Raw genomic sequence first — 20,486 nt, 5'->3', positions numbered from 1 at the left:
TTCATTATCTCTAGCTTATTTGCTATACAGAACACACATTCCTTGAGTAAGGAAGCTCTGCCTGATTTACTACTACTACCCACATAGAATTTGGCAAACTAGGAGTGAGAAATCAATTTTTCAAAATGAAACTATAGCTCTACAGTGAGGTCACAGCATGAAGCTGGCCGACATGCAAGACCCTGAGATGTATTTTATGACCCTTATCTCTAGAAGCACAAGGCAAAATGACCAACCTCTCATATTCCATGTATACTGGGCTCACACAGAAGAAAGGGCAGAAAGCTCTCTCCTCCCCTTGCCTTTTGGAATGTTGCCCAAGGAAGTTGCTCTCCAAGCTGTGGAAGGAGCTGTGCGTGCCTCACCCAAGAACTCCCCCTCATGCAAAACAAGAAGCCCCCTTTTAGGAGACACTTGAAATGCTCTCTTGCTGCCCAGCCCCATGTGAATGCCTTTGCTTTGGTCAGGGCACTTTCAGAACAGATCTTCAGCCTCCTTACCAACGAAAGCCAGGCATGTGATCCAGGCTGCAAGGCTTTAACTTACCTACACAAGACTTCAGTTCAGAGGCTCTTGGAAAATTCCACCTTGCTGGCAAGGGCAGCAGCAGAGGGGTCTGGCTTCAGGGGCATAGTGGGTATAGGATTAGTTCCTGCCACAGTAATGGCCTCGGTGCCACAAGCTGTCGTGGGCTGCCACAGGACCGTGGCAGGGGTGGCATGGTGGGGTCGGAGCCTTGTCACTGGAAGCTTAGACTGAGCTCTCCAGCCCTCACAACACCTGGGTAACCGTGAGCTACCCAGGGTCATTTTAAAATGTCTTTTCCTACTCGATAAGCCAGAGGCAGCTTCTGTTGCTTGCAACTAAGAGCCCCGAATGACAGTCTAGTTCAACTTTGCCTCAGCTATCATTTCCTGAGGTCCTGGCAACAATAGCAGCTCTCACCCGTTCGCTGTCTGCAGTGGCCCCAGAGACTGTGTTCAGGGCTTTACATGTATCGTCTCGTGGAGTTCCCTCTCCACCACTGTGAGGTAGATGCTATTCTCATCTTCAGGGAGAGCTGAAAAAATCTGAGATAGAGGACTTGTCCAAGGTCTTACAAGAGGGTAATTCAATGTTGTAACAATAGGTAAGCTTTCAGAGCTAAACTCGGATTCCAAGAAAGAGGGTGGCAGCCAACAAGAAAGCTTCTCACTCTGCTCTGAATGGCAGGATGCGCAGACCTAGGTGGGTCCTCTTGTCCTCACGACATTCTCTACTCTGAAGTAAGGACCCATAACACTTCACTAAGTTCGTAGATAGTGAAATAAAGACACAAAGATATTTCACTGCCCAAGAAAGATTCTTCTGGGACAGTGGCAGAGATTATTGACAAAGAAACACGTTGTTACCCCACAAGCATGTTTTCTGAAGCTCCCCAAGGGGTAAGGGAGTCCATGTCGGGTAGACCGTGTGGGGTAGCCAAAGAAGCTGAAAGCCTGCATTTAACTAAAGCCATCAGTGTGCAGGCCTGCACGGCAAATACATTTTAATACAGGTGATTTCTTTTCCATTCATTTTCAAGCGCTTATTTCATTTACACAATTCCAAGGCCAATAAATCTTGGCATTAAGGCTGATTTGATGTGTGATGCAGACAGTCTAATTAAGGACAGGGTATTTTATTAGCGCCTCTAAATTTCCTTTTCCCTAGTCTACAATTTTTTATACTGGGCTGATCTTTTTTTTATTCATAAGGGCTTCATTCCCATTTGTCATGGCTGCATTAACTGGGCATCTAATGAAGACTTGGATACGGAAGTCTGCATCTCATCTGTCCTCAGTAGCAAAATTAATAAAGCAGCAGGAAAATAGCTTCCTGATCTGAAACGTCCTCAGCCCACCCTGAGTCATCTAAAATATATTTTGCTTGTGTCTTCCAAAATTGGGGCTTAGCTATAAACTTTAGGAGACAGTGCTCAATTTCAACTTCCGTCCACTGACAGCCTGTATCCTACTCCCCTGCCCAACCCATTGCTTGGAGAGGTTTGGACTAGAGGGGCCAGAAGTCTATTTTCCCACTATTACCTCTACATGCATTTATTGAGGACCTTTTCCAGGCAAGGCTCAGGGATATGAAACCGGCTCTAGAAGGTCACAGTCAAATGGGTCATGCCACACTGTTGGCCAATGTAGGAAAAACACCTTAGGAAGCCAAGTATCAAAGTTGGAAATGAGTATATTGGTTTCCCAGGGCTGTCATAACAAAGTACCACAAACTGAATGGCTTCAACAACAGAAATTTATTACCTCACAGTTCTGGAGTCTAGATGTCCAAAATCGAGGTGTCAGCAGGGTTGGTTCCTTCTGACAGCTGTGAAGAAGGGATCTGTTCCAGGCCTCACTCTTTGGCTTGGAGATGGCGGTCTTCTCTCTCTGTCTCTTCACATTGTCTTCCCTCTGTGAATGTCTGGATCTAAATTTCTCCTTTTTATAAGGACATCAGTCATATTGGATTAGGGCCCACCGTAATGACCTCATTTTAACTTGATTACCTCTGTAGAGGAGGAGGAGGAGGAGGAAGACAAACGTGGTGACATTCTGGGGGCCAGGATTTCAACATATGAATTTTGGGGAGACACAATTCAACACATAGTCGTGAGTGTCTCTCAAACTGGTTTAACTAGGGAATTCCCTGGTTGTCCAGTGGTTAGGACTCTGTGCTTCCACTGCAGGGGGCACGGGTTCAATTCCTGGTCAGGGAACTTAGATCCCACATGTTTCATGGTGCAACCAAAAAAAATTTTTTTTTAATTTTTTTAATAAAATAAAATTGGTTTAACTAAAGCTCTAAGCCTGTAGCAGCACAATATAGTTAGAACATTGCATAGAGCGTTAAGAATTCCATGCTCAAGTTCTAAATTAGCTACCTCCCTCTCAGCGCCTCAGATTTCTTCTCTAGAGAATAAGAGAGCTGCACCGGGCCTGCAGGACACTCTCACACCCCCAGGGTCATGCTGCTGGTGAAGCGAGAGAAGTTGAGGCAGCACAGCGGGAGGTTAATGGTGGCACAGGCTCCAACGCTCACAAGCAGGCTGGTCCTGCACAAGGACTGATCTGAGCCTCAGGGATTTTTTTAGCTCTAAAGTGAGGACAGTGACAACAGCTACTTCAATAAGGTTCTGAGGACCAATAAGGCCTGTGAATTGCCTGGCACGTGGCTGTCACTCCATGTGTATGAACTGCTAAAGGTATTACTGCTCTTATTTCTGTTGGGAGTCAGGCTTTGGATGGAGGACTCGGCTCTCGGGTCGTGTCTATGATCGAAGGCAGGGGTCTGCGCCCCAGTGACCTATCCGGGAGCTCATGTGGAGTGAGAGGCTTTAGCTGGCAGGACTCCTGTGAACCTTGTGACATGCCTTTCCCCATCTCCACCGGATTTAAATCCCATCCCATTCTATTTAGCTTATTCACATTCATGTCATGTTAGGGCTAGGATTTCAGGTGATCTTTTTTTCTCACTGTTTTATCTATTTTATACACCCTAGAAAAGTGTAATAAAACATATGTGATTATCTCACTTGAATGCAGCCCTGCAACCTCGCTCCCACATGAACACTACATTGTCTGAGGTCTGTAGTAATCATCTGGCTTTTACCTTCATTGAACTGTTAGTTATCTGCTCATGTGTGTCCTCGCCTAGACTGTAAGCAACTTGAGGAAACAAATGGGTCTTATTACTGAGATTTAGCAAAGCTTATTGATTGACTCCCACAATACATCGGCCCCCTTACATAAAATATCTCATATCATCCTCCCCACAACCTGATGAGGCAGATAATGGAGCTCCCATGTCACAGATAAACCCCTGAGGCTCAGAGGTCATATGGGTAGGCAGTGGTCAAGCCAGGATACAATTCTATGTCTGCCTGACTCCAAGGCCACCAACTAGCCTTGTGCTGTCCTCAACAAGCTGAGGAAGCTTATGGGCCCCCATCTCTCACCTAGAATCCTCCAGCCTGAGTAGGGTTTTCCATGGCCTTGGTGCCCCCTGGTGGCATGTGAGGGCCCGTGCCCCAGCCCCGCTTCAGGCTCATTCCACTGTAGGCCTGCGACCCTTAGCACTTGAAAGAGTGACCAATGGGGCTGGCCCTGGTGCAGCAGAGCCCTCTGTACCCAGGCAAGGGTAGAGCCTCTACCAGAGTGTCCCTTTTTAAATGGACCCCCCCCACCACCAGGAGGATTCTGCTCCTGACAGGTCAAAGAAGAGGGCTTAGGGTCTCAGGCCAACAGCCATGAGATGACCTACAAGGTCTGGTTCACTCCACTCAGCTTCTCATCTCCTGCTTCCAAGTCAGGATGTGTGGGCATGGGCAATCTCTGCAGGACCCTCCTGGGATTTCCATTTTCCAAGAGCTTGTTTATGGAGGAGGGGAGGGAGAAGAGGATAAAGGTGGTTAAAGTTGAGGACTTATTGCTTCTTTATATAACAGAGACCTTTTCTCAAAAAGCCCGTCAAGATTCTTCAATAAATATAACTGGATTCCTATTGCGCTCCACAGAGCTTAGGATGCAGAAATGGAGAAAACACTCTTTCTGTCTTAAAAGACAGAAAGACACATTAAAAATTACATATAAAAACTATAAACATATAAAAAAGTATTTACAGACACATAAAAAATTACAGTGCAGGAATTTCCCTAGTGGCACAGTGGTTAAGAATCCGCCTGCCAATGCAGGGGACACGGGTTCAAGCCCTGGTCCGGGAAGATCCCACATGCTGCAGAGCAACTAAGCCCATGTGCCAAATAAGCCCATGCGCCACAACTACTGAGCCTGTGTTCTAGAGCCCGTGCTTCGCAACAAGAAAAGCCACTGCAATGATAAGCCCACGCACCCCAATGAAGAATAGCCCCTGCTAGCCACAACTAGAGAAAGCCCATGCACAGCAATGAAGACCCAACGCAGCCAATAAATTGATAAATAAATAAATTTATATAAAAAAATTACAGTGCAATGAGGCAAGTACTCTAATTTGGGTATCCTGGGACTTCTCCTTTTATCCCAGAAATAGTTATCAGCATTCAAAACTGAGAATAAAAAATCATCAAATACCCCACAAGCCAAAGAAAGTAGAACACAATTAGGGGTCAGACACCTCCTCTAACTAACCATCACGCCAGCCCCCAGCACTTCCCCGGCTTATATAAGCCACCGCTCCCTCTGCCTACCTGCGCAGGGACAAAACAGCAAGAGGACACAGAAAGAGGGGATGGTGTAGAATAGCCTGCCTTCCCACCTCCAGAGCGACAAGGATGTTTGAGCCAGCGGTCATCCTTTTCCTACTTGCTCATTTTCCCTTCAGAGGCCTTCCTTAACAGCGTAAAAAGTGACCACTGTGGTGCGCTCCAAGGGCAAAGAACAAGATAAACTCAAAGGGCCGATGTTGCCGGAACAGTAACAGGACTCCAGTCACTCTGTCACAATGCGACTATTGCCATGGCCCAGAGCCCTCCCAAGCAGCACACCCTGCCCCTTGCCCATCCCATGCAAGGAAAGATACTTGTCCTGTTCTTCTCCTGCTCAGCACACTGAAAGTATACACACTCTGCCCAGTCAGTAGAAGACTCGCAGTTTCCCTGATTATAAACAGACAAGCAACCCATGCTTATGGTTGACCCTCCCTGGCTACCAGGAAGTCAGCCCACTGCTCTGGCAGTATCCCTTCTCTTTAATAAATTCTACCTTTCTTACATTTCTTACATTGTGTTTGGAAATTCTTTTCCAACCCACGCTTGGACCACGACAATCACCAGCTTTTCTGAGAGTCCTATACAGTAACCATCAATCTGGCTTTGAGATACTCAGAGATGGCCTGGAGCTGCACTAGCTAATGGTAGCCACCCACCACACACGGTAATTGAGCACTTGAAATGTGGCTAGTCTGCATCGAAACACGCTGTCAGTGTAAAATATACACTGGATTTTGAAGACTTAGTCTGGGGTCAGGGGGATGCAAAAAATCTCTGTATTTTTTAAATTGATTACATGTTGAAATAATATTTTGGACATAGTATTTGGATAAATAAAAAATATTATTAGAATTCATTTCATCTGGTTTACTTTTTTTAGTGTAGCTACCCGACCATTTAAAATTACAGATGTGGCTCACATTATGTTTCTATTGGACGTCGCTGCCCTGAAGGTTAAAAAGCAGAGAGAGCCGAGATGCCCCAACCCAACAAAGGTTTACACCACGTGGGACCACAAGGGGGCGGTACAGCACTGCCGAGCTGCCTGGGGCAGGACTTCGGAGGCAAGCGGGCGGGCTCCTTACATTTTCTAATGCTATTCTCTAACGCTATTTTCTAAGGGTAGTTTTAAACTGCTTTTTCTAAAATTTAAACGGCCCATATTATGTGACCCCTAAGTTAATATAAATCATTTCTCTAAGGCAGGAGTCTAAACGTCCTGAATTACAACATTCAAGACTGGAATTTTAAGGCAGCTGCAGGTTTCTCCCCATCACAGCTAGGGAATGAAAAGGGACTCTGAATTCCAGTCGAGATGAGCCTTGAAGCTGGGCCCCAGAACAAAAAGTGGGCTGTAACTAAAAGCTGGAGGTGAGAGGGTTGGAGAAAAGGTAGATCCAAGAGTGATGTTAGGAGGACTTAAGCACAGGGGGTGGGCATTGGCTTATGTGGGATGGGTGAGCTCTGGACATGCTCCCATTTTCACCAAAAAGCTACCAAACTGTATATTGTTACCACCCTTCTGGGGGGCAGTCTGTAAGTGTATATTAAAAGTCTTAAAAATGTCAATATCTTTTGATCCGATAATTCTATTCTAGTAACTTATAAGAAAAATTTTAAACCACAAATATTTGGCTATAAAGATATTCATCCAGCATTTGTAAAAGGCCAAAAAAACACAAAATATCAAAAAAACGATAAGCAACCTAACTAACTGTGCGTTCGTTAAATCAATTAAAGAACAGCTATAATATGGACTATTTTGTAAGCATTACAAAGGATGTGTAAATGAATACTTACTGACATGGAAAGACATTTATGCTAAATTCTGTGAGAAAGGTCAGCTATAGAATTGTACGTCCAGTATGTGTGTCAATCTTGCTTAAAAAAGAAAAACAACAATAACATTAAAAGTATACATTTGCAAAGAATTGGCTGAAAGAATATTCTCTAAGAGATTAATAGTCCTCTCTAGACAGAGACTATGGGTGGGCTTTCTTTTTTATAAACTATTTATTTATTTAATTTATTTATTGGCTGCATTGGGTCTTCATTGCTGTGGGCAAGGGCTTTCTGCCTTGTAGTGTGCAGGGTCTACTCTTCATCTCGGAGCACAGGCTCTGGGCATGCAGGCTTCAGTAGTTGTGGCACACGAGCTTAGTAGTTGTGGTGCATGGGCTTAACTGCTCCCGGGCATGTGGGATCTTCCCGGACAAGTGTCCCCTGCATTGGCAGGCGGATTCTTAACCACTGTGGCCACCAGGGAAGTGCATGGGCTTTCTTTACTTATTTTTAAAATTGATTTTATAATTAAGTTATGTTAAGGTTATTTTTAAGTAGTCCTACCTGGTCTTTATCACAAGCGACACATTTTACCTAAACTTTACCGAGCCCTCGCCAAAGGGGAAGAAACAACGTTTTCGTTAAAAATCCGACACTTTCCCCATACCTATTAGCCTTGTTCCATCTCGTCCTCTAGTCCCTGTGTCCAATCTTTTCCCCTACAAACCTGGGGACGCTTCACCGGGGTCCTGTATCTATCTTGTCCGTCCCCGCCCTACCGCCTGGATGAGACCCCGCCGGACCAGCTGGGTTATTGTAAAACTCCAACCAGATCTGGCCTGACTTCTCGCAGTCGGTGGAATCGGAATCCAAAGGTCTGTATGGCGGAGACAAAGGGACAGGCCAGGAAGCTGGCTCCGAGGGACGACTGCAGACCTCTCTCCTAGGGGGAAATGCCGCGCCATCCCCTCGCCTGTCGCCGCGCGGGCAGCAGAACCCCCGCCCATCCTACGGCGGGCGCGTAATGACGTCATCCTGGACACAAAGAGGAGGCTTCGCCGCAAAGTTTGTCCCTTTAGAGGCGCCGTCCCTGCCCATGGCCCGCTTGCGTCACGTGACCGACCGAGGGGCCACCCGAGACTAGCGGCGAAGAAGGAGGTTACGCGCGGCGGGATGGAGGCGACCTTAGAGCAGCACTTGGAGGACACGTGAGTAGTATCCTCGTCAGCCTGTCCTGGGGTCGCGGCTGGGGAACTTGAACGGGACAGAGGGCGCGAGTTGCGAGCGCCGGCCGGGCGTCTTGGGGACGCCCTGTCCCGGGGCCTCCAGTGGGGATGCGAAGTGCTCCGGAATTAAATCCCGCCGGGGCTCCGCACACTCCCTCCGGATCAGGTCTCCGCTGGCCCGAGCCCAGACCCGCCTGTCTTGCTGAAATTGTCTGGACAGGGTCGTTCTTCAGGAGTTCTAGGAACCGGGTTCGTTTGGGGGAAACATAAACACACCCACCCGCGTATTTCCTTCGGGGTGTAACTAGTTACTTGGCGCTTAAGAAGATGAAAGGCATTTCTCAAATTTTTTCGAATGAGTAACATCTACGTAAAATCCAAAATTGGAAAAATATAAGAAGGAGTACAGGGAAACACCTCCCTCGCACCAGTGCCCGTCAGCTTCGCACTTCCCCTCCAGGAGGCAACCAGTGTTACTTAAGAGTTTTTCAACAGTTGTTTTGAGTGAGTCAGCATGCTAAAATATGTATTTTTAACGAAAGCAACAAAATCCCAACTGTTGCAATGTTTGTGGCCTTCCAGAGCTAAACAGTACCTGGCACAATCTTTTCTCTGATAAGAGAAATTGTTTTTAACTATTTAATTTAAATTAGTTAATTGTAATTTAATTTTTCTTGGGGTAGGGGTGGGCGATAGTGAAAAAAGATTAACACTGTATTAAAGTACTACAACGTCTGGTACATAGAAAGCCTATTTGTGTTATAGTTATTTAAATTCACTTTCCCACATCATTTGCTTCTTTCTTCCTGCGTTCCTGGAATTAGAATGAAGAATCCATCCATTGTTGGAGTCCTATGCACAGATTCACAAGGACTCAATCTGGGCTGTAAGTATCTCACATCAACCCTTTGGTGGTTTGCACAGCACTTGAGGTTGACTGGGAGCCTAGTGTGCTATTATTCTCTAGTTTTTACTTCCCGTTACCCTGCCACTTTCAGGGGGCTTCTGTGAGAGTGGAGATCATCTCCAAATAACAAAATTAGAAAACTGAAACTTTTCAGTTGGTATTTATAAAGGTAGAAATGGTCCTTGCAATTCTAGCACTACACAGTTATTTCTACCAAAATAGTACTTGCATCATTTTAAACTGGGTCTAGAAAGGACTTCAGATAATAACAGCAGTTACCATTTATTGAATGTATGCCATATGGTGGGAGTGCTAAGCTTTGTATACATTGTCTAATTTTCACAATAACCCTGCTAGATGGATGGTGTTACTTTTTAGTCCAACTTCACTTAACAGTAAGTGGAGTAGGCAGTAAAAATGGCAGCTACGGGGTTGGACACACCTAGGTTCAACCCCTTACTCTTCCATTGACTAGTAGTGTGAACTTGGACCAAAAAGAACTTTTCTGAGCCTCAGTTCTTTTACTGAGTTGTTGCTTAATAATTATTATTATGATGCCACTAAGCAACTAAGCCTGTGTGCCACAACTACTGAGCCCTCATGCCACAGCTACTGAAGCCCGAGAGCCTAGAGCCCGTGCTTCACACCGAGAAGCCCCCTGCAGTGAGAAGCCCAAGCAGTGCAACAAAGTCCCAATGCAGTCAATAAATAAAAATTATTTTTTTAATAATAATTATTATTATGGAATTGCATTTATTGAGCTCTATGTGCCAGGCACCATTCTATGTGCTTTACATACATTAAGTCATTTAATCCTCATGACAACCCTGTGAGGTAAAGAAATGGAAACACAGAGGTTGAGTAACTTGCCTAACATCACACAGCTAGTAAGTGGTTGAACTAGGCTTTGAGTCTGGCTCCAAAGTCTCTTAACCACAATACTATAAGATTATACATGTAAAACACTCAGCACAGAACCCAGACATAATGCTCAATAAATGCAAACAATTATAGATGAGAAAATAAACCCAGAAATGAAGACAATGGAAGCCTTCAGCTAAGGTTTGTCAGAACTAGTAAACCCAGAATGCCTTGCTCCTTACTGCTCTGTACTGCAGGACTTTTTAAAACTCTGAATTTTTGCTGGGAGGGTAACTGAAGGAATTAGTTATATAACTCAGGTTTTACACACAAATCAGTTAGTTGGAAGGAAAAAAGCAGATTTTTTTGAGGCGCTTGCCAGGCTCACAAATGGAAAGGCTGAAATTCAAGTGAGGAAATCTGAAACTAAATGTATTCCTTCAAGAAACCTTCAAGGTCCAAAAGACTGCACTGTGAGTCCAGTTAATGTTTTATATAACAACAGTAAATCCATCAACTCTGCCATATTGGCATGTCTGTTACTTGACTTAGTTTCAGGCAGATGGGCTTGTGTTGCCTTTGTATACAGAAAGATATTGTAAAGTACACTTAGTAATTACTTTTTGTACCTGACACCCAAGATTTGGTTATTATCTATAGGCTAAAACAAACATTAGTAAAAAGCCAATTCTGTTGCCCTTTGAAAACCAGCTTATTCTAGTAGAAATAATTACTCACAGAATATTTATATATGCTGTCAAGTTGATCATAGAGCTGAACTCCTGAGTTAAAGATCTTTATATCCTTTGAGGTTGAACTCAGTAAAAGGAAATCAGATTTCCCATGAGGAATTAATTAGTTTCAACAAGTCTCTTGCCCTTACTGACTGGTTTTTGTTAGTCTCACCTCTGAATTTCTTCTTGGTTTCAGTTTGCTTTCAGATTGACTTGATTTATAGCTTCCTTACATGCTTGAGAAGGTGTTTAAAGATGGTGACGGGAATGACTTGGAAAATTGAGTGTTATGGCCTTACTGACTTACAAGCTGTTGTTGGCTTTCTCACTGATGTAACCAGTTGAGTATCAGGGCAGAATCACTTTATGTCAGTACCTAACCTAAGAGACCATGAGCTGAACCTTCTTTTTGTGAATAATTCAGTTCAGTTCTACTATACCTCTATCCTTATTTTTGGACAGTCAGGTAACATGATATCATCTCTGTCTTCCAGGCCGGGGAACCCTATCAGATGAGCATGCTGGGGTTATATCTGTTCTAGCTCAGCAAGCAGCTAAGCTAACCTCAGACCCCACTGATATCCCTGTGGTTTGTCTAGAATCAGATAATGGGTGAGTAGATGGCAGCAGATCCCTTCCTTTCCTTTTCATTAAGAAAAATCCTTGGGAAACTTGACTGGGGCTTGCCCTGTGTTTATCAGTGATTCCTCATTCAAAGTATTTGGAGGGAGGTTCCACCTTTTGGACCACAGGAGCAGATGGATTGATCTCTGAAGCTAATGTGCTTTCAGACCACAGTGACATTTAAATGAAGAATAAGAGTTGTCATGAACTATCAATAAAAGAAAGCAATAAATAACACAGAGGAAGACTAAACAAAGAACAGAAACAATGTCTGTAGTCATAAAAATACTAAAGACATTCCAAGTGAGGGTCCTCCGAAGAACAGTAAGTGAGAAAAGCAGAATACAAGACGATGCACATTATGATCACAGTTGTGTAAAATGAGAAAAAATGTATATATAGCATACATGCAGATTAAAAATGGAAAATATTAATAGTGGTTGTCTTTGAGTGATAGGATTATAGGATTAATTTCGTTTTTATATTTTATACTTTTCTGTATTTCCCAAATGTTTTATTGTGTTTAGATATTGTTTTCATACACAGAAAAATAAGTATTATTTTTTTAGTTGTGTCCTAAACCAAACAGCATCTTTAATCTTATATGGACTCTCCCTTGTAACACTTGACTGAATATCTTCCACTTTGCCTTTCAGGAACATTATGATCCAGAAACATGATGGCATCACAGTGGCAGTGCACAAAATGGCCTCTTGACATCTCCTATCAGTTCTCCAGCAGCCTGTCATAGGGACTCAGCTGTACCTTATGTTAATTATCTTATAGAACTATTAGAGTTCCAGTAATTAGGCCATTCATGTCATGTGCATTGGGCACTTTTCTGTTAATTTTAGAGTAAGCTGCTTTTTGACACTCTGTGGATTGACTTATCAAAATACTAATTAAGGGAAGTCCCGTGCTCTGAAGCAGCAGGTTTAGGTCACTTTGTATATAGAATTTTGTTACGTTTAATAAAACTGGTTGCAGGAAAGCTTGGATCTTTTCTGAATTCTTTAAACTCTTATCAAATGTGTATTTTTTTCAATTATCAAATTGTAATTTTTCTTACAAAGGTAACTGCTCCAAACTGTTCTCTTTTGGAAGCTCCTGAAGTAATAGATTCTCACAGAAGCATCCATGGATATGTAAAACAAGCCAAGCATACTCCTACCCCATAATAAAAACATAATAGCAGATATCATAAGTACTTACTATATTCCAGGAACACATTTAATTCTCATTAACAACCCTATATGGGTTCTCAGTAGCAAAGAGGTGGAAACAACTCAAATGTCCACTGATGGGTGAATGGATAAACAAAATGTGGTAAATACATACCATGGAATAGTATTCAACCTTAAAAAAGGAAGGAAATTTTGACACATGCTACAACATGCAGCACTCTAGAGGACATTATAATAAGTGAAATAAGCCAGTCACAAAAAGACAAATGCTGTATGATTCCACCTAAATGAGGTACCAAGAGCAGTCAAATTCATAAAGATAAGAGAGTAGAATGGTGGTTGCTAGGGTAAGGGGAAAAAATGGGGCGTTACTGTTCAATGGGTACAGAGTTTCAGTTTTACAAGCTGAAAAGAGCTCTAGAGATGGATGGTGGTGATGGCAGCAGCAATAATATGAATGTATTTAATACTGCTGAATTGTATACTTAAAAGTGGTTAAGATTTAAGAAAAATGGTTAAAATAGTAAATTTTATGTTGTATGTATTTTACCATTATAAAACAGTTTTAATTTAAAAACATGAACTAATAAAAACACCACATGAACCAATAATTCAGCACAATTACCAGATGAAGATAAGTTAACAAAAGTGAAAAAGATTTTTCTATACCTCAAAATAAAATAGAAAATAAGAAAACATTTGCAATAGCAACAAAAACAATAATACATTTAGGAATTAACAAAGGATGAAAAAAACCTGTATGGAGAAAAAGTTTAAACTCTTAAGGATTAAAAAATGAGCAGAACTAAATAAATAGAAAATATTGAATATAATGTAACAAAAAGATACCAGATCTGCAAAGAATTTTTCCTGAATTCAATGCGGTGCTAAATAAAGATGGCAGTAGAAAAAAATTTTTTGTAGACTTGACTAACTTTTCTAACATTATAGGGAAGAATAAAGGTTTTATAAATAGTTGTCAAAAAAAAAATCTATACAGTAGGTACTCTTATTTGTCCCATTTTGCATTTGTGTAACTAAGGCTAAAGGATTAGCGGAGTCACCATTTGGAATTAAGATGCTAACTCGGAGCCTTACTTTCTACAGCCAGACCCCTGCAAAAATAGGTATGTTTGTCCAGAAGAAAATCCACCATTTGAAAGTACAGGACATTATCTTCTCTTCAGCCTTTATCATTCTCAACAGCAGAGTGGTGCACAAGCAGGTACAAAAGACTTCATTTTGTTGAATTTTAACACAGCTCCTGTTGCTCTCTAGCAATTTAATATTTGACAGTATAAAAAAAACTCCAGAATAATGTCATTTATTCAAAAATATCAAGTACCTACAAATATAAAGTGCTTGCTTAAGCACAGTGATCTATTATAATTTAATGAATGGTGGGACCCCTCCCCAAATCTTAACTCTTTTTCTGCACAAAGAGTGAGCACAGGGAAAGATTCAGCTAAAAATAAAACCTTGGCACTGCTGTACTATACTCTAAGTCCCTAAGTGCCAGAAAGTATTCATGGACTGTATTTGTCAGTGGAGTGAGGGTAACAGTAGAGACAGGAAAATCATACTGCATCCTTGCTGAATAACTTTAGGGCCAAGAGCTAGAAAGTCAGAGGCTGACAGAATTATTGATGTTTAGTTTAAGATCCTATAAGTTTTATTAAGTTGACTGGGTACAGATGTTAAAAGTTAACTAATATTCCAGGGCTTCCTAGGTGGCGCAGGGGTTGGGAGTCTGCCTGCCAATGCAGGGGACAACGGGTTCAAACCCTGCTCCAGGAGGATCCCACATGCCGTGCAGCAACTAAGCCCGTGTGCCACAACTATTGAGCCCATTTGCCGCAACTACTAAAGCCTGCGCGCCTGGAGCCCATGCTCTGCAACGGGAGAGGCCACCGTACTGAGGGGCCCACACACCACAACAAAGAGTAGCCTCCGCTCACCACAACTAGAGAAAGCCAGTGTGCAGCAATGAAGACCCAACTCAGCCAATAAATTAATTAATTTAAAAAAATTAACTAATATCCCAATAGTAGCTTAAGAGTTCTTTGCTCTTGATATTAAGCCCCACATGGTTAATAAGAACCATTTTTAGTGAACTAAGTACCAATAGTAGATCTGTTAATGTGCAGTTACTATATATACATAGTCCTCACAACAAACTTGCAAATAATATTAGTCATATTTTACAGATTTGGAAACTTGCAAATAATATTAGTCACATTTTACAGATGTGGAAACAGATTTTTACAGATTTCAGAGAGGGTAACTTGCCCAGAGTCTACAGGCTTAAAGGATGGCAAAGTTGAGATTCTCACCAAGTCTGCACTTCCCACTATAACTCAAAGCTTTCTGTATAAAAGATAACGTTTCAAGGGATTCATCTCTGACAGCATCTTTGCAGCTTTCCCCAGCCTCAATAAATGACTCTGTTCTGCCACATTTCAAATCTGACCCAGCCCTTAGCATCAGAGCTCTCTATCAATACAAAGGTAGCCTCATGTCATCCTGTGATCAGAATCATAGATAGCTCTGCTTTAAAAGAGCAACAAGTACCTACCAAAAACAAAACAAAGTCTCACAGATGTTTACTAAAAAATGCTTTCTAGATTATGTTAGTAACTACATATAACTCTCTGAAAAATATTCACCTTCCCTCTCTGGGGTTTTGTCTTGTGCTAAAGGTTTATTTGATCCTTACCAACAGCCCCACATAACTGTATAATCTTTTCCATTGTTACGCTTAGAGGCCATCTTCCCAAACCACTAAGCTGTGCTTCTGCTAGCACTTGAATCAAAAAGTATTATAGAGTAGGTTTTAAGAGCCTGAGAAGCCCCTTACTTTTTAAAAAGGAACATGCGTAAATATGTGCAGATTTTCCAGATAAAGCAAGAAAAACATACTCTGGTTTAAAACCTGGAATGTTGGTGTTGGGGAGATGAAAGGCAATTTCCTGCTGACTTTTTTTTTTTGTTTTTGATGTGGAGGGTGGAGCAGAGGAAGGAAATGGGATAAGAAAACTGAATTATCTCAGTAATTTTCTAGGAGATTCAGCCTTAACCATTTCCAAAATCCAATAGAAAAAAAATTTTCAATAAAATTAAAGTACACCTTATATTTATATACATATAATTAAAATAATTATAAAGTTATATTTATAAACTTATAAAATTAAATATAATACACCTTTCATGGGAGGTATTTGGAGTTAAGGTAATCAAGTATAGAAAAGCAATTAAAACAGGGCTTGGAACTCCAAAGTACTAACCAGAATCTTCAGTCATTACACAGGTCACACAAATAGGCAGCAGATTGCCATTTGTAGCCCAGGAAATGTATCTCCCAACTCTGGAGCCCCACACCCTGCCTTGAGCATAATATTAAAAAATAAACTGAGGCATATTAAACATGATAACAGTTTACCTGAGGGACTTCTTTGGTGGCACAGTGGTTAAGAATCCGCCTGCCAATGCAGGGGACATGGATTCGAGCCCTGGTCCAGGAAGATCACACATGCCGCAGAGCAACTAAGCCCGTGTGCCACAACTACTGAGCCTGCGCTCTAGAGCCCTCGAACCACAACTACTGAGTCCACGTGCCGCAACTTCTGAAGTGTGTATGCCTAGACCCTGTGCTCTGCAACAAGAGAAGTCACTACAATGAGAAGCCCAGGCACCGCAATGAAGAGTAGCCTCCGCTTGCCACAACTAGAGAAAGCACACGCACAGCAACGAAGACCTGACGCATCCAAAAATACAAATTTATTTAAAAAAAAAAAAAGCAAGTAGGGAAAAGGCAAAAGGAATAAAGTTTTCAAATAGGAGAGAAAGATCTTGATCCGTGATCTCAGGAGAGTTGTCCATCTCAAGATACTATCTGCTTCTGGGGAGGAGTCTCCATAAGCCAATTTTCATTTTAGGTCTCCAGTTGGTACACAGTTCCAAGAGTCTGAAGGAGCCCTTTTTGGGAGATATGGACCCAAGGTTTAAAGCCCTGAAGCTTGACTGCTGTCTTGGTATGGTCCCTTCTAAGGAGGTTCAAGGGTAGTCTTTGTTCTTAGTGATTTCAAATCAGAACAGTGGGAGAAAATTGGAACTCTTAGTTTGGAGAGTAGCCAGATATTTGAGAAAACTAGAACAATTCAGGATCCAGTTTGGTTTACAGGTATATAACAAAAGCTCAAACACAATGAATAGGACTAGAATCTGATAGCCACAAGATCGTATTATAGTTTTCTATTGAAACATAATTTTTTTCCAATCACCCCCATTTCTATCAAAGATAATCATAATGAGATTAATTTGTTTGCAAAATAAGTCTAGTCTCATTAAACTTGGCCTGATTATTTACAGAGATGCAGTAGGAGTAATTGACCATACAGGCTCCTTTTTAAATCTGTTTTGCTAGAACTTTTCATAAGAAATCTTAGATTGAACTTTTAAAGGCTTTCCAGATTAAAAAGCCAAGTCAAGGATTTGTCACTTCAGACTTCATCTGGAATACCTATAGAGTTAGGTGAATTCCTCTCTTCTCAAGGTCCCCAAGTAAGGAAGGTCACTTTCTGGCAGGCCCAAGAACCTCCCAAGATATCCTGAGGTTCTTGGGCCTGCCAGAAAGTGACCTTCCTTACTCACCTGGTAAGATTTCTGGGAACCCTGTAAACAAGATGCCAGGCCAGTTTTTCTTAGGAGCTTTATTGCCTCCATAAAGTCAACCTGAGTTCCTTAAAACTGGTCATATCTGATTTTATGCATGTTCTCAAATATGACATTACAGTCAAAGCCTTGGTGATAATAACCACTGCTTCCAATTGTGTCCTGTTATAAGGACATGTTCTTATTGGGCTTATGTAAATCATTATATTGCCATGAAAATAAGAATACACAACAAATTTCCAAGCTCTGGAGGGATCAGGTAGGGAGAAAAAGTGTTTCACTTTTGTTTACAAAAGTATACTTTACCAAATTGCCTTAAGTCATAAATAGCTTAAGAGAAAAAGGTTTCCTTAAATTTGGAAAAACAAAACATGAAGGAATCAGCAATGTTTCAAAGAAAAAGTTGTAAAAAAAAAACATTATAATTGTCTTCCTCAGTTCATTTGTTATTAATTCTTGTTCAGCTTGAATCCAGTTTTTTCATTAGCTCTGAAATTTCTTACCCAGTTCACTTTTATGATCTTAAACTTATCAGAAACCTGTATTCTAGATCTTTCCATGAATCTCTAGACAAAGAAGCACTTTTGTGAAAGCATCAGAGTAAAACAAAAACTCTCCACAAATGACAAAAAGACTTTTTAATAAAGTCCTTCCATACCTTTCCTTACCCCCTAAGTAGACACATTCTACTTTCCTTCCTACTTTTCACAGGCAGTTGTTTCCTTTCACCCTTATATTTTTAGTAGTTTTAAATGACATATAATGATTAGAATTCTTAATCCTTAGAATCCTTACTTTCTAGTGTCAACTATAAGTTGGAACTTGCCATCTGCCTGTAGAAGGACTAAATCATACTGTGCTGCTACTGCTGCTGACCTTCAAGGGAATTCAGGGTGGAGACCAGGAATGAGGCACTCTGTGCTTTGGAGGATGGGTGGAACAGGTCTTTAGATAGTTAGATGTTTTCAGGAGCTTATTTTATGAGCCCAACCCTTGCATCTCCTCATATCTAGAAAAACACTACGTGACTAGCAGAAACCCTTTACCAAAAAATGTGTTTGATTGCATGTACTCCTCCCTTACCAAGAATACATATATACTAATCTTCTCCCCTGTCCCTCTGGAACAGTTTCTCAGAGCTATCTGGGATGCTGTATTCCAGGTTGCAGTCCTCATTTTGCCCCAAATAAACTCAACTTGCAACTCTCATGTTGTCCTTTTTTTTTTTTAAGTCGACACTAGTGAAAACTAAGAAGTAAGCAATTGTGGACTGTCTGTTACACTAGCATTCTGTGGACTGGCACATTTATAAATACATTTCATAATTTCCAGAAGTATATTCTTCCTCATAGTAAATTTTTCAATGTGGCATAAAATGCATTTACCAATAAACACAAATATCTTTAGTTCTTCTGTAATAAGAAGCCAAAGTAGATAAAAAGCCAAAAGTAGATAAATTTGTGTTCAATAATTAGTTTCAGTATTTTATCTTATTTAGAAATGATCTAGATAGTGAATATCTATAATTTAACTTACTATAACTTTCACCTAGTTTCCAAATCGCCCCCACACACACTTTTGTTTTTGTCCTTTTAATAAGAATCACCTCCCTGACATCTGCATTTCAAAGAAATGGCTCTAGAACACTTGAGATGTAGAAAATTTACATCTCAAAGCTCAAAGGCACAGAAAAAGGATGTAAGTTCCATCAATGAGGACTCTTATTCCCTCAATCCAGATGTTTTATATCTGCAAGCCTTTTGAGCTGAATAGGGGAGGTTTCCAGATTGGTAAAAAGGATAGGCGGACTTTTCATTGTTACTAGAGCTGCATTTCTATTCTTGTCAAAACTTGATTTGTAAGACAAGTAATTGTTCTTAATTCCTCAAAGAACTGGGTTGCAAGTTGAATGATATCAAGAGGCCCAATGAACCCACCCATCCAACTATATTATTTTCAATTTGCTTCTTTCTGTCAGGGAGATTGCCAACTAAGATGAAAATTAAAAGATTCCTATGTTTCAGATTTAGAGCTGTGCACCTTTTGAATGTTTTAGTAAATTCTAAAACAGTGGCTTCAGAATGTTTTTCTTTCCCTCTGGGTACATAATTTCATTTCAGCTTAGTGGAGAAGGCCTTTTAAAAAAAGCTCCTATCAGGCTCTGAATATCAGCTTCCAAAGTAACCAACTTTTTTTTTTCGTTTGTATTTTGGCCGAGCTACACAGCATGCAGGATGGCATGTGGGATGGTTCCCTGACCAGGGATGGAACCGGCCTCCACAGTGAAAGCACCAAGTCCTAACCGCTAGGAACTCCCCCAAGCCGCCAACTGCTAACCACAGAGCTCACTAAAAAAATCCTTTGAAATATCTTATGAACACATTTTAGGTGGAACAAACAGTAACTCTTTCTGGCAATACTGAACAAACTTTTCTTTTACTTTTAAATCAAAGGTATCCCTATCAAATGACTCAAAACCAAAACCATGATTTAACCATGGATGCAAGGGGCATCCCCAGAGAAGGTGCAAAAGATATTATTCCCCCAGCCCCAAGATCCAGAGCCACTCCCAAAGATAACCAAAGAAAGAAAGACTTAGACAATTCCCCTGGTAGCAGGCAACCCACATTTCTGTCCGGCCATATTTTGGGGGTTCCCAATGTGACAACTGAGCCACCTGCACACATAAGAACAGTCAACCTGCATGCCCTGATGGGCAGAAAGCAAAGTCAAGTTCTCAGGATATAAAATAAGATAAATGGGAAAGCTCTAGCAGTCCCTGGGAGGAAAAAGATTGATAACCAATGGGGACATAAAAATTCACAAGCCATCATTCAAAGACCTAATGCTTACAAATGTTGTTCTCCTGCCAATCTGAATCTAGAATGGAAGGAAGAGTGTGAAGTTGTACCTTCCTCTCTCAACCAGGCACCACAGGTGGAGGTCCTGGAGAACTGACTTTGGTAAGAATTCTCACCCTTTGTGGGATTCTGCCAGTTTCCCCAGGATCCCATCAGTAGGCTCCAAAGCATGTGGGGTGTCCCAGCAGGTCTCATCCCAGTCATCAGAAACTGTAAAGGAGGAAAAATAATTTTCCCTCTACCCTTTGTAGTAAGCACTCAGCTGAGATCCCTTTTTCTCTAGGGCACCTCATAAACGGATAAACTGTGGCCACTGTTATACAAGATTATCTTTGGTAAGGTTAGCCTACTTGTTCACCCTTAAAACAAAATTTTACTCCCCTGAGGTATCATACAGGACCAGCCC

The 20,486-nt window shown here is 41.5% G+C and overlaps 1 protein-coding gene across 1 annotated transcript; it reads left to right on the top strand.

Moving 5' to 3' along the window:
* Positions 1–8,101: 8,101 nt before the first annotated feature.
* On the top strand, positions 8,102–12,553 carry LAMTOR5 (late endosomal/lysosomal adaptor, MAPK and MTOR activator 5). The gene is made up of 4 exons (XM_057697509.1): positions 8,102–8,220; positions 9,063–9,124; positions 11,235–11,352; positions 12,021–12,553. Exons 1-4 carry the CDS (start codon positions 8,186–8,188, stop codon positions 12,079–12,081), a joined length of 276 nt encoding a protein of 91 aa, XP_057553492.1. The 5' UTR covers positions 8,102–8,185; the 3' UTR covers positions 12,082–12,553.
* The last annotated feature ends 7,933 nt before the right edge of the window (positions 12,554–20,486 follow it).

The sequence above is a fragment of the Hippopotamus amphibius genome, chromosome 1 (assembly GCF_030028045.1).
Source record: "Hippopotamus amphibius kiboko isolate mHipAmp2 chromosome 1, mHipAmp2.hap2, whole genome shotgun sequence".
Taxonomy (NCBI): Eukaryota; Metazoa; Chordata; class Mammalia; order Artiodactyla; family Hippopotamidae; genus Hippopotamus; species Hippopotamus amphibius.
Note: the sequence above shows the minus strand (reverse complement) of the source record. Positions and strands in the feature narration are given on the sequence as shown.

Excerpts from the sequence above, each read along its gene's own strand:
- LAMTOR5 (XM_057697509.1), top strand. The coding sequence starts at position 8,186 with ATGGAGGCGACCTTAGAGCAGCACTTGGAGGACAC. Across the intron at positions 8,221-9,062 it reads GAGCAGCACTTGGAGGACAC|AATGAAGAATCCATCCATTG; the intron begins GTGAGTAGTATC and ends TCCTGGAATTAG. Across the intron at positions 11,353-12,020 it reads TGTCTAGAATCAGATAATGG|GAACATTATGATCCAGAAAC; the intron begins GTGAGTAGATGG and ends TTTGCCTTTCAG.